The sequence below is a fragment of the Oncorhynchus nerka genome, linkage group LG11, assembly GCF_034236695.1.
Source record: "Oncorhynchus nerka isolate Pitt River linkage group LG11, Oner_Uvic_2.0, whole genome shotgun sequence".
NCBI classification, from domain to species: Eukaryota; Metazoa; Chordata; class Actinopteri; order Salmoniformes; family Salmonidae; genus Oncorhynchus; species Oncorhynchus nerka.
Genome location: NC_088406.1, coordinates 55948948 through 55962547, shown reverse-complemented (window position 1 = coordinate 55962547; position 13600 = coordinate 55948948). Strand labels below are relative to the sequence as shown.

The following is a 13600-nucleotide window of genomic DNA, read 5'->3' as shown; positions in this document are numbered from 1 at the left end:
AGAATGAGGGGTAGGTAGGGGGTTAGCTAAAATGCAAAAATATTATATTTTTTATTATATTTTGACGTGAATTTGACAAAAGCTGGATACCTTCTAACCATATGACCCAGTTATGTTCGGCTGTTTTAGACTGTTGACCCGGTAGCGAATGTAGGAGGGGTCATTCGGGTTACCCGCTCACCAACATGGCGTGGAGGGGTTGCGTTTTAAGATGGGCTAGGGCTGACATCATTAGTACAGCAACCAGAGGAAACAGGTATGGTGTACGGAATGTATTTTGCCCATGGCTGAGATCTTGGCAACTGATGTATGTATTGTCAGTCTAGAAATTATAGCTAAAACTCAGCTAGCGGCTGCCAGAGCTAGCTGCTGTAGGTTATCGTGATGATGAACAGCTGATCACTTTGAGACACGTTGCTAGTGGTGCCACAGTCCGCTAGTCTTTGCAACCACAGTTGTAGTAATATCGGTGGCTGCTTGTTACCTCAGTATTCCCATTTAATTATTGTTTGATTAGTTGGACTTCTTCTGTGCCATGTAGCTAGCTATCTTTTGGGAGCTCCCAAAAGTCCTTTGTTGTTTACAAATTCTGCTGTGTAAATATGAAAGAATGAATTTACAGTTAGCGCAGTTTCTAATCCTGGTCCTGTGCAATGCTTGTAAAAGTACCCAATTGTCAAACTTGAGTAAAAGTAAAGATACCTTTTTAATAGGAAGTTGTTCAAGTAAAAGTGGGTTACCCAGTAAAATACTACTTGAGTAAAAGTATTTGGTTATAAATACAGTGCTTTCGAAGATTATTCAGGCGCCTTGACTTTTTTCCCCACGTTATATTAGCCTCATACTAAAATTGATAATTTTTTTGTTTTATTTAATACATCTACACACAGTACCCCATAATGTCAAACGCAGGTTTTTAGAAATCTTTTAAAATGTATTAAAAATATAAAACAGAAATAGCTTTATTGACATTATTATGGCCAGCAGCATACCACCCTGCATACCACTGCTGGCTTGCTTCTGAAGCTAAGCAGGGTTGGTCAATTCCTGGATGGGAGCCCAATTGCTGCTGGAAGTGGTGTTGGAGGGCCAGTAGGAGGCACTCTTTCCTCTGGTCTTAAAATATCCCAATGCCCCAGGGCAGTGATTGGGGACACTTCCCTGTGTAGGGTGCCGTCTTTCGGATGGGATGTTAAACGGGTGTCCTGACTCTCTGAGGTCATTAAAAACCACATGGCACTTATTGTAAGAGTAGGGGTGTTAACCCCAGTGTCCTGGCTAAATTCCCAATCTGGCCCTCTCCTTTCCACTGTAACTATTCTCCAGGTCGTTGCTGCAAATGAGAACGTGTGGATAAATAAATACATAAGTATTCAGAACTTTTGCTATGAGACTCGAAATTGAGCCCCGGTGCATCCTGTTTCCATTGATCATCTTTGAGCTGTTTCTACAACTTGATTGGAGTCCACTTATGGTAAATTCAATTGATTGGACGTGATTTGGAGAGGTACAGACCTGTCTATATAAGGTCCCACAATTGACACTGCATGTCAGTGCAAAAAAATGAGGTTGAAGGAATTGTCTGTAGAGCTCTGAGACAGGATTGTGTCTGCACAGATCTGGGAAAGGGTACCAAAACATTTCTTCAGCATTGGAGGACCCCAAGAACACAGTGGCCTCCACCATTCTTAAATGGGAGAAGTTTGGAACCATCAATCAATGAAATGTATTTATAAAGCCCTTTTTACATCAGCCGATGTCGCACAGTTCTGTACAGAAACCCAGGCTAAAACCCCAAACAGCAAGCAATGCAGATGTAGAAGCACGGTGGCTAGGAAAAACTCCCTAGAAAGGGCAGAACCTAGGTAGAAACCTAGAGAGGAACCAGACTATGACGGGTAGCCAGTCCTCTTCTAGCTGTGCTGGGTGGAGATTATAACAGAACATGGCCAAGATGTTCAAACGTTCATAGATGACCAGCAGGGTCAGATAATAATAATCACAGTGGTTGTAGAGGGTGCAACAGGTCAGCACCTCAGGAGTAAATGTCAGTTGACTTTTCATAGCCGATCATTCAGCGTTAGAGACAGCAGGAGCGGTAGAGAGAGAGTCCAAAACAGCAGGTCCAGGACAAGGTAGCACGTCCAGTGAACAGGTCAGGGTTCCATAGCCCTGACTGGCTACCAAGACTCTTCCTAGAACTGGCCGTCCGGCCAAACTGGGCAATCGGGGGAGAAGGGCCTTTGTCAGGGAGGCGACCAAGAACCCGGTGGTCACTCTGACAGAGCTCCAGAATTTCTCTGTGGAGATGGGAGAACCTTCCAGAAGGACTACCATCTCTGCAGCACTCTAAGCCTTTATGGTAGAGTGGCCAGACGGAAGCCACTCCTCAGTAAAAGCACATAACACCCCGCTTGGAGTTTGCCAAAAGGCACCTAAAGGACTCTCAGATCATGAGAAACAAGATTCTCTGGTCTGATGATACCAAGATTGAACTCTTTGGCTTGAACTCAGCGTCACTTCTGGAGGAAACCTGGCACCATCCCTACGGTGAAGAATTGTGGTGGCAGCATGAGATGTTTTTCAGCGGCAGGGACTGGGAAACTAGTCAGGATCAAGGGAAAGATAAACTGAGCAAAGTACAGAGAGATCCTTGATGAAAACCTGCTCCAAAGGTCTCAGGACCTCAGACTGGCGGAGGTTCGCCTTCCAACAGTACAATGACCCTAAGCACACAGCCAAGAGAATGTAGGAGTGGCTTCGGGACAAGTCTCAATGTCCTTGAGTGGCCCAGCCAGAGCCCAGACTTGAACCCAATCGAACATCTCTGGAGAGACCTGACAATAGCTGTGCAGCGATGCTCCCCATCCAACCTGACAGCTTGAGAAGATCTGCAGAGAAGAATGGGAGAAACTCCCCAAATACAGGTGTGCCAAGCTTGTAGCGTCATACCCAAGAAGACTTGAGGCTGTAATGGCTGCCAAAGGTGCTTCAACAAAGTACTGAGCAAAGGGTCTGAATAATTATGCAAATGTTATATTACATTTTTTTTTTTTTTTTAATACATTTGCAAAATTTTCTAAAAGCCAGTTTTTGCTCTGTCATTATGGGCTATTGTGTGTAGATTGAGGGAAATAAAAAAAATAAGTTACAAGAAGGCTGAAACATAAGAACGTTTTGGAAAAGTCTGTGTCTAAATTCTTTCCAAATGCACTGTATACTTAATAAGTCTCAAAAGTAAATGTAATTGCTAAAATATACTAAAGTGTTAATAATTTCAAATTCCTTGTATTAAGCAGACGGCACCATTTTATTGTTTTTAAAATTTACGGATAGCCAGGGGTACTCAGACATCATTTTCAAACAATGCATTTGTGTTTAGTGAGTCCGCCAGATAAGAGGCAGTAGGGATGACCACATGTTCTCTTGATAATTGTGTGAAATTGACCGTTTTCCTGTCCTGCTAAGCATTCAACATGTAACAAGTACTTTTGGGTATAAGGGAAAATGTACGGAGTAAAAAGTACATTATTTTCTTTAGGAATGTAGTTAAGTAAAAAACAACTTAAGTAAGTACTTTAAAGTATTTTTATTGAAGTACTCTACACCACTAGTCCTGGGGACCAAAAGGGTTGCACATTTTTGTTTTTGCCCTAGCATGACACACCTGGGGTGTGTTCATTAGCAACAACGGTAGCAAGAACGTTTTACACTGCAGAAGGTTTTGCAATGGAAAAGGTCTTGCAAAGAACTAGTTACTATTGAACAAAATTCAGGTAGGTCCGTCCCTCCCTGTTCCCTTTGCTTAAGTTTGCCTCCATTTGGTTACTAGTGAATACACCCCGGATTCCACTTATCACTCATTATCAAACCTTGTTATTCGTGGAATTAGGTAGAGCCAGGGCAATAACAATAACTCCACTCCCCAGGACCAGGATGAAAAAACACTGATTAAGCAGATGCTCTTATCCAGAGTAACTTAGTAGGTTCCTCCCTTTACTTTCAAAATCACTTCTCTTTTCGCTAGAAGGAGGATTCAAACCATTTCTCCTTTTACTCAATGTTATTATAGCTAACTAATTGACCAATCATCTAGCTCTTACTCTTCCCTGTTTATGCTTTTCCCTAGATTCACCCTCAACACTCAACAGAGATGTAGCTTCAGGAAAGCAGCGAAGGAGACAAAGACCAAGAAGGGGGTCATAGAGGAGACAGGGCCCTCACACACAGAGCCCAGTGAAGGGCTCATCCACAAGAGGGGTGCATCTCCCCCTGTGCATCCCTCAGTGGCATACACACACCCCAGGAGCTTTGGCAGACTGGTCAAGCCCCTGGTGTTCACAATAGGGGTAGGTCTTTCTTTAACTTAACAAACACTATTCGATAAGCTATACTACAACACAGTACAATATAACTGCATTACCTGTTACACACTGAACAGCTATTACTGTTGCCATCACAGAGGCCTCAGTAAGTCTATTGGCAAATTCAGCACAGCACTGACGGAATAAGGCCGGACTAACACTATGTTAGTTTACAGCCTGTTCATTTGGCACAGCGGCCATCTGGCAGTATGAGTCACTAAAGTCCCGGGTCCAGAGCTACTTTGACGAGGTCCGTGCCGACTGGCTGGAGAAACTACGGCCGCAGAAACAGGGGGATCTTCGCAAATGGGTGAGATGAAGGATGGGTCAAAACATGCGTGATATTGGGTTGATCCTTTTTTTCATTTGTTTTATACCATGCCTCATTATTTTGTATTCATCTTTATTGATACATTATACTGGACATTTTTTATTTTGCTGTCGCATTACCCGGCCTCTCCCCACAACATACACATACAGTACAACAGGCTGGGAGCAGCGCAGGGTCCCTGGAACAGGGGTTAAAGGTTATAGTCTCCGCCATTTGTAACTGAATGGGATTTGAAGGTTACGAGGAGGTGACGAATTATGAATTTGAGGTGCTGGCCTCTTTCAAGTTTTATAAGGAAAATGGTTGATTTGGCCCAAGTTGTGGACTTTGCCACTCACACTAGGTCAAATATCTCAATGCACCCCCCAGGTTTGCAAGGCCAAATATCTTAATGCACCCCCCCTCTTTTCTTGCTGAACTGTCGTCACACTGATGTCTTAGGGAGTTGATTCCCTATGCTGGGTTGTGTTCCTTACTACACACAACAGAAAATGTTTTAAAACATTTTGCAACAGAAAACTAAAATGTATGTTCCTTATTGGACCAGGTTGTTCCTCCCTGTTTCAGTCAGTTTTATTTTGTTCAGTGCCTAATGAACACAACCCAGGTTTCACTACATGTGTGGTTGTTTTTTCAGACCGGTTCTGTTTCTGTTACAGATCAACCAGTGGTGGAACGGCTTGAGTGAGGGACAACGTACTGTTACAGGTTAGTTTGTACTGAAGCCCATATTTTTTTCTTCTTGTGTGTCCTCTCGATAGTAACTAGTTGATACAGATATTTGGAGATGATGATTGTCACTTTCACTACTGCCCTCTCTATCTTAAGATAATATTTACTTTTTGTCTGTACGAGACAGAAATTTACCCAACCGCTTCAAATCACACATTATGATGGAAAGGCTGGAGCAGAGGGCAACCGCAGTGCAGCACCCAATGTGCAGTTTAGGTTCCTTGCTCAAGGGAACATCCTGCCATCTTTTTCCACCCGTTAGCACCTCCCCCCATCTTTCATTATCCACTAATCTCTCATCTCTCATTCATTCTGTCTTTTTCTACTCCTCTCCTATCTCTCTCAGGGATCATAGCTGCTAATGCCGTGGTGTTTTGCTGTTGGAGGGTGCCGTCCCTCCAGCGCTCTATGATCAAATACTTCACATCCAACCCTGCCTCCAGTGAGTAGGGGAAACTATCCTATCATATCATGACAAATACACACAAAACTTGATCTCTGCCTCAGGAAGTGTTAATAGTAATAAGTGTCAGGATTAGGGCCCTGAGTTTTTCTTCACCTGACCAGGGAAATCTGGAGCCTCTGGAGACCTTGTTATAGGGTATAGTTTTTCCTGGTCAGGTTACATGGTCAGGCAAAACTAGAGGCCCTAATCATGGCACTTCATTACTATTAACACTGACAAAGATCCAGTTTATTTGACATGTATATTAAAAAATTACAGTAAAAACTGCATAAAAAAACAATATTAACAAATATACAGCCTCTATAGACCGATTTATACTCTGAAAAGACTTGTCCAATAAGAAATAGTGCACACAGTAGCAAACCCTAGAAAATTCAGTTAGATCCCTCCCCGTTCCTATTGAACACTTCCCTAATCATCTCCTCCTGTCTGTACCCTACCCACAGAAACCCTGTGTTTCCCCATGCTCCTGTCCACGTTCAGCCACTACTCCTTCTTCCACATGGCGGCCAACATGTACGTCCTCTGGAGCTTCTCCTCCAGCATCGTCTCCATGCTAGGCAGGGAGCAGTTCATGGCTGTCTACGTGTCTGCAGGTACCAGCACGCGTGTGTGAGAGACAAATGGCAGATTGTAATAGACAGATTACTAATCCTGACAGTACAGATTTATTTTCAGATAAATAATCAATCATCTCCTCATTGCCAGGTGTTATATCTACGATGTTCAGCTATGTGTGTAAGACAGCCAGCGGGCGCTTGGGTCCCTCTCTTGGAGCGGTAAGCACTAACATTTTAGACTCCCTTCGGAATTCCCCTTTACTTCCTGTTTCTGACATCACTTCCTGTCCTCTCCAGTCAGGAGCCATCATGACAGTCTTGGCTGCCGTCTGTACCAAAATGCCAGAGGCTAAGCTGGCAATCATCTTCCTCCCGATGTATGCTTTCTCTGCAGGCAATGTGAGTGAACAACCCTTATAGCACACATAACCACACAGAAGCTCCATTCTGATTTTCTACCCATCTCCAGAAGTGTGCACTCAGGGATTTAAAGGAACATTTTCAACTTCATATTCGTCATCTCCAGCACTACCCCCCCAACATCACCAATGTTAAAATGTCACGTTTTTATGTTTTGTAGTAAAAAAGATTAGTAGACAATGCCTACTCACAACCAGTGGTGTAAAGTACTTAAGTAAAACTACCATAAAGTATTCATTAAGTAGTTTTGGGGGGTACCTGTACTTTACTTTACTATTTATAGTTTTGACAACTTTTACTTCACTACTTTCCTAAAGAAAATAATGTACTTTTTACTCCATACATTTTCCCTGACACCCAAAAGTGCCTGTTACATTTTGACAGGAAAATGGTCCAATTCATGCCATTATCAAGAGAACATCCCTGGTCATCCCCTACTGCCTCTGATCTGGTGGACTCACTAAACACAAATGCTTTGTTTGTAAATTAATGTCAGTGTGGTAGTGTGCCCCCTGGCTATCTGCAAATACGAAATGCAAATAAATAAATTGTGCTGTCTAGTTTGCATAATATAAGGATTTCGCAATTATTAATACTTTTACATTTGAGCAATTCCATTTACTTTTGTTACTTAAGTCATACTTGAGTTTTAAATATACTTAAGTACTTTGTCCACCACTGCTCACAATTGGTCAAAATCACATGAATTGGAAACACTTATCTTCCTCAATCGTTTTTACTACAAAACATAGAAATGCACCGTTTTCACATACGTTGTTGATAGGGTGGTGCTGGAGATGATGACTATGAATACAATTGTGAAGTTTCCCTTTAAAAGTATTGGATTGGTGTAAGCATGGATGGAGGGAGTTTTCACCATAGTACACTCCCTCCCCCTCATGGGTATGAGGAATAAGGCAGGGAATTGCCAGGCACCTCACAATACAATAATATCATGATACTTCGGTGCCGATACGATATACAGTCCCAGTCAAAAGTTTGGACACACCTACTCATTTCAGAGTTTTTCTTTATTTTGACTATTTTCTACATTGTAGAATAATAGTAATGACAAACTATGAAATAACACATATGGAATGTTTAACACAAAGTGTTAAACAAATCGAAATAGCCACCCTTTGCCTTGATGACAGCTTTGCACACTCGGCATTCTCTCAACCAGCTTCATGAGGTAGTCACCTGAAATGCATTTCAATTAACAGATGTGTCTTGTTAATTACTTTGTGGAATTTATTTCCTTAAAATGCATTTGAGCCAGTCAGTTGTGTTTTGACAAGGTAGCGGTGGTATACAGAAGATAGCCCTATTTGGTAAAAGACCAAGTCCATATTATGACAAGAACAGTTCAAATAAGCAAAGAGAAATGACAGTCCATCATTACTTTAAGACATGAAGGTCAGTCAATACGGAATATTTCAAGAAAGTTTCTTCAAGTGCAGTCGCAAAAACCATCAAGCTCTATGATGAAACTGGCTCCCATGAGGACCGCCACAGGAAAGGAAGACCGAGTTATCTCTGCTGCAGAGGATAAGTTCAATAGTTACATGCCTCAGAAATTGCAGCCCAAATAAATGCTTTCGAGTTCAAGTAACAGACATCTCAACATCAACTGTTCAGAGGAGACTGTGAATCAGGCCTTCATGGTTGAATTTCTGCAAAGAAACCACTGCTAAAGGACACCAAAAAGAAGAAGAGACTTGGTTGGTCCAAGAAACACAAGCAATGGACATTAGACCAGTGAAAATCTGTCCTTTGGTCTGATGACTCCAAATTTGTGATTTTTGGTTCCAACAGCCATGGCTTTGTGAGACGCAGAGTAGGTGAACGGATGATCTCTGCATGTGTGGTTCCCACCATAAAGCGCGGTGGAGGTGGTGTGATGTTGCTTTACTGGTGACTGTCTGTGATTTATTTAGAATTCAAGGCACTCTTAACCAGCAAGGCTTCCACAGCATTCTGCAGCGATGCGCCATCCCATCTGGTTTGCGCTTAGTGGGAGTATCATTTGTTTTTCAACAGGACAATGACTCAACACACCTGCAGGCTGTGTGGGGGCTATTTAAGAAGGAGAGTGATGGAGTGCTGTATCAGATGATCTGGCCTCCACAATCACCTGACCTCAACCTAATTGAGATGGTTTGGGAAGAGTTGGACCCCAGAGTGAAGGAAAAGCAGCCAACATGTGCTCAGCATATGTGGGAACTACTTCAAGACGGTTTGAAAAGCATTCCTAAAGAAGCTGGTTGAGAGAATGCCAAGGGTGTGCAAAACTGTCATCAAGGCAAAGGGCGGCTACTTTGAAGAATCTCAAATTTAAAATATTTTATTTATGTTTAACACTTATTTGATTACGACTTGATTCCATATGTGTTATTTCATAGTTTTGATGTCTTCACTATTCTACAATGTAGAGAACAGTACAAATAAAGAAAATCCTGGAATGACTGGTACTGTATATTGCGGTTCTCTCTCATTATATATATGTATATATAAACAAACTCAGCAAAAAATAAATGTCCTCTCACTGTCAACTGCATTTATTTTCAGCAAACTTAGCGTGTGTAAATATTTATATGAACTTAAGGTTCAACAACTGAGACACAAACTGAACAAGTTCTACAGACATGTGACAAACAGAAATGGAATGTGTCCCTGAACAAAGGGGGGGTCAAAATCAAAAGTAACAGTCAGTATCTGATGTGGCCACCAGCTGCATTAAGTATTGCAGTCAACCTCCTCCTCATGGACTGCACCAGATTAGCCAAGCTCTTGCTGTGAGATGTTACCCAACTCTTCCACCAAGGCACCTCCATGTTCCTGGACCTTTCTGGGGGGAATGGCCCTAGCCCTCAACCTCCGATCCAACAGGTCCCAGACGTGCTCAATGGGATTGAGATCCGGGCTCATCTCTGGCCATGGCAGAACACTGACATTCTTTGTCTTGCAGGAAATCATGCACAGAACAAGCAGTATGGCTGGTGGCATTGTCATGCTGGAGGGTCATGTCAGGATGAGCCTGCAGGAAGGGTACCACATGAGGGAGGCGGATGTCTTCCCTGAAACGCACAGTGTTGAGATTGCCTGCAATTCCAACAAGCTCAGTCCGATGATTCTGTGACACACCGCCCCAGTTCATGACGGACCCTCCACCTCCAAATCGATCCCGCTCCAGAGTACAGGCCTCGGTGTAACGCTCATTCCTTCGACGATTAACACGACTCCGTCCATCACCCCTTGTGAGACAAAACTGACTCGTCAGTGAAGAGCACTTTTTGCCTGTCCTGTCTTATCCAGCGACGGTGGGTTTTTGCCCATATGTGACGGTGATGTCTGGTGAGGACCTGCCTTACAACAGTCCTACAAGCCCCCCTACAAGTCCAGCCTCTCTCTGCCTATTGCGGACAGTCTGAGCACCAATGGAGGGATTGTGTGCTCCTGGTGTAACTCGGGCAGTTGTTGTTGCCATTCTGTACCTGTCCCACAAGTGTGATGTTCGGATGTACCGATCCAGTGCAGGTGTTGTTACACGTGGTCTGCCACTGCGAGGACGATCAGCTGTTCACCCTGTCTCCCTGTAGCGCTGTCTTAGGCGTCTCACAGTACGGAGAATTTGACAGTACATTCAACCAGCCTCACAACCGCAGACCACGTGTGACAATGCGTTCATATTTTTGTTCAGTGTATATATCTATTTTTCCCCCCTCATCACTAGAGTGTACATGTGTACAGTTCAGGAGAAGGGTACAGAATCAGAAAGTAGTCAAACTGTCCTTCGTATGCATTTTGCAGACATCTTTATGCTACATGGGGATTTAGTATTGTTGGTATTTCAGATTTTTGTTACGATGTGTGTTGGCATGTCTGATTTGGTATGTGTTTTGACAATTAGGATTTGGTCTAATTGTGGCTTTTGTGAAATGCCTTTAGTAGGGTGTCTTATGTGACCCATTGTGCACATTTACTGAGATAATCAGCTACCAGCAACCAGTCATTTTCAAATAAAGGAGGAGACGCCAGAGCTAGTGACTAGAATTCGAACATTGCCCAAGTTTATGCAAATTTCAGCAACGCTGCCGCCTGACAGACAATCGGGAGAGGGCAGCTCTTGCACGTAAGCTTTGACAGTGACTAACAACCAAAATCAAATCAAAGTTTATTTGTCACGTGCGCCGAATACGTAGACCTCACAGTGAAATGCTTACTTACAGGCTCTAACCAATGGTGGGAAAAAAAGGTGTGTAGGTAAGTAAATAAATAAAACAACAGTAAAAAGACATTTGAAAAAAGAGTAGCAAGGCTATATACAGACACCTGTTAGTCAGGCTTATTGAGGTAGTATGTACATGTAGGTATCGTTAAAGTGACTATGCACATGATGAACAGAGAGTAGCAGAAGCGTAAAAAGAGGGAGTGGTGGGTGGGTGGGACACAATGCAGATAGCCCGGTTAGCCAATGTGCTGGAGCACTGGTTGGTTGGGTCAATTTAGGTAGTATGTACATGAATGTATAGTTAAAGTGACTATGCATATAAGATTAACAGAGAGTAGCAGCAGTGTAAAAGAGGGGTTGGGGGGGTGGCACACAATGCAAATAGTCCCGGTAACCATTTGGTTACCTGTTCAGGAGTCTTATGGCTTGGGTGTAAAAAATCTTGAGAATCCTTTTTGTCCTAGACTTGGCACTCTGGTACCGCTTGCCATGCGGTAGTAGAGAGAACAGTCTATGACTGGGGTGGCTGGGGTCTTTGACAATTTTTAGGGCCTTCCTCTGTCACCGCCTGGTGTAGAGGTCCTGGATGACAGGCAGCTTAGCCCCAGTGATGTACTGGGCAAAACACACTACCCTCTGAAGTGCCTTGCGGTCGGAGGCCGAGCAATTGCCGTACCAGGCAGTGATGCAACCGGTCAGGATGCTCTCGATGTTGCAGCTGTAGAACCTTTTGAGGATCTCAGGACCCATGCCAAATCTTTTTAGTTTCCTGAGGGGGAATAGGCTTTGTCGTGCCCTCTTCACGGCTGTCTTGGTGTGTTTGCCATCAAGCATGCTGTTTGAAGGATACACACACCAGGAGAGCTCTCAAGACTTGGATCACTGATTCTTGGCAAAAGAGTATCTTAAATAATCCCAAATAAATACAAATGTATTTTTTCTCCCCCTTAGTAGCTCTGACTTTACTGATAGCTACTTCATTGGGGAAAATACTTACTATGACTGTGATATGTGCTTGTCCCTCCTAGCTGTTTTAAGATGAATGCTCTGGATAAGCATGTCTGCTAAATGACTAAAATGTAAGTGTGAGTCCAGGAAGTTATTTGTTGTCCTGTTTATTCACACCATCTGTTTCTCTTCTCCTGTCCAGGCATTGAAAGCCATAGTAGCTATGGACACAGCTGGCCTAGTTTTAGGATGGCGGTACTTCGACCACGCGGCCCATCTCGGCGGAGCTCTTTTTGGCATGTAAGTCTCACTCTGTTCAGCTAGGCGGAAAACCTTTTGGCATGCAAGTCAGCTTCAAGTCCATCTGTCTGTCTGCTCTCATTCACTTATTCAATTACTCTCTCACACACTCATCCCCATTAAAATGACTTGCACAGGGCAGCAACAAAACATCTCAACATCTAATCAAGCTAGCTGTCTTTGACCATCTTCTCCACAATACCCCGGCTCTGCCGATTTTTGTTTGGGTGTCACTTAATCCTCTACCCCCACCCCCTCTAAAAACTGCTCCAGGGGTGACCACTCTTCTTCTCTTACCCCGTGCTGCTCCCAACCTATTGTGTACATGTGTGGTATTGGATCGGGTACCAAGACAGCCCAAATTGACAAATTAAGATATGTTATTGTATTCTCGTTTAACCTCTGTCATTCTACCTCTCTTCCTATCTCTATTTGTTCCTCACCTATTCTCTCTCTCTCTCTGATTTTTTTTTTGTAGCTGGTACATCATGTATGGCCACGAGCTGATATGGAAGAATCGCGAGCCTCTAGTGAAGGTGTGGCACGACCTTAGGACGAAGGGTCCTGGTGGGGGAGGAAACGGTGGCAGCGGCCCCCTGTAGAGTGCACTGGACTGTGTGAATGCATATGGATGGCAGAAGATTGTCAATAGTATCAACAGCCTTGCTGGCCACACAAACCAAAGCCAAACTCTCCATTTACCCCACACAGACACAAGCTCTATGTTTGTCTCTCACACTCACACATGTAAATGCCATCTGTATTCAGTACTCTCTCTCACTCACTTATACACACATACTACAAAATAATGCAGGGCTTTTGTGTTAATCATCCTTTTATGTGTTTGTGAGAGAAGAGAGGACACAATGGGGAAATATTGTGAATACAGGCGGCCCTAGTGTAACTCAATAAAGTGTTGATCTATAATTAGTTTAACCTTTTTACATCATAATCAGTAAGATTATATGTGAATACGGACCCAGGAGCTTACAGGTCGTCATCATCTCCCCAAATGCTGAGGTGGAGGTTTAAACCCTAAGATACGAAACCCCTCCATACAGGGGATGGCTAGGGAGCTACAATGTCAAAACCAATGATATCACATCTACATGTGTTTTTATATGATGAAGTCTATATTCAAAAGCACTCATTATTCAATGGTCCCTGCAAAGAGCAGGTGTTAATGTTTTGTAGACTCAGTGTGTGTACAGGAATATTTGTTGTAGATTAAAGAAAACGTTTAGTTTA

General features: G+C 43.2%; 1 protein-coding gene across 1 annotated transcript; it reads left to right on the top strand.

Moving 5' to 3' along the window:
• The first annotated feature begins 145 nt into the window (after positions 1 to 145).
• On the top strand, positions 146 to 13600 carry parlb (presenilin associated, rhomboid-like b). Its single transcript, XM_029673325.2, has 10 exons — positions 146 to 256; positions 4130 to 4349; positions 4534 to 4674; positions 5355 to 5403; positions 5774 to 5869; positions 6340 to 6489; positions 6602 to 6672; positions 6751 to 6852; positions 12255 to 12352; positions 12831 to 13600. The coding sequence occupies exons 1-10, from the start codon at positions 186 to 188 to the stop codon at positions 12952 to 12954; spliced, it is 1122 nt and encodes a 373-aa protein (XP_029529185.1). The 5' UTR covers positions 146 to 185; the 3' UTR covers positions 12955 to 13600.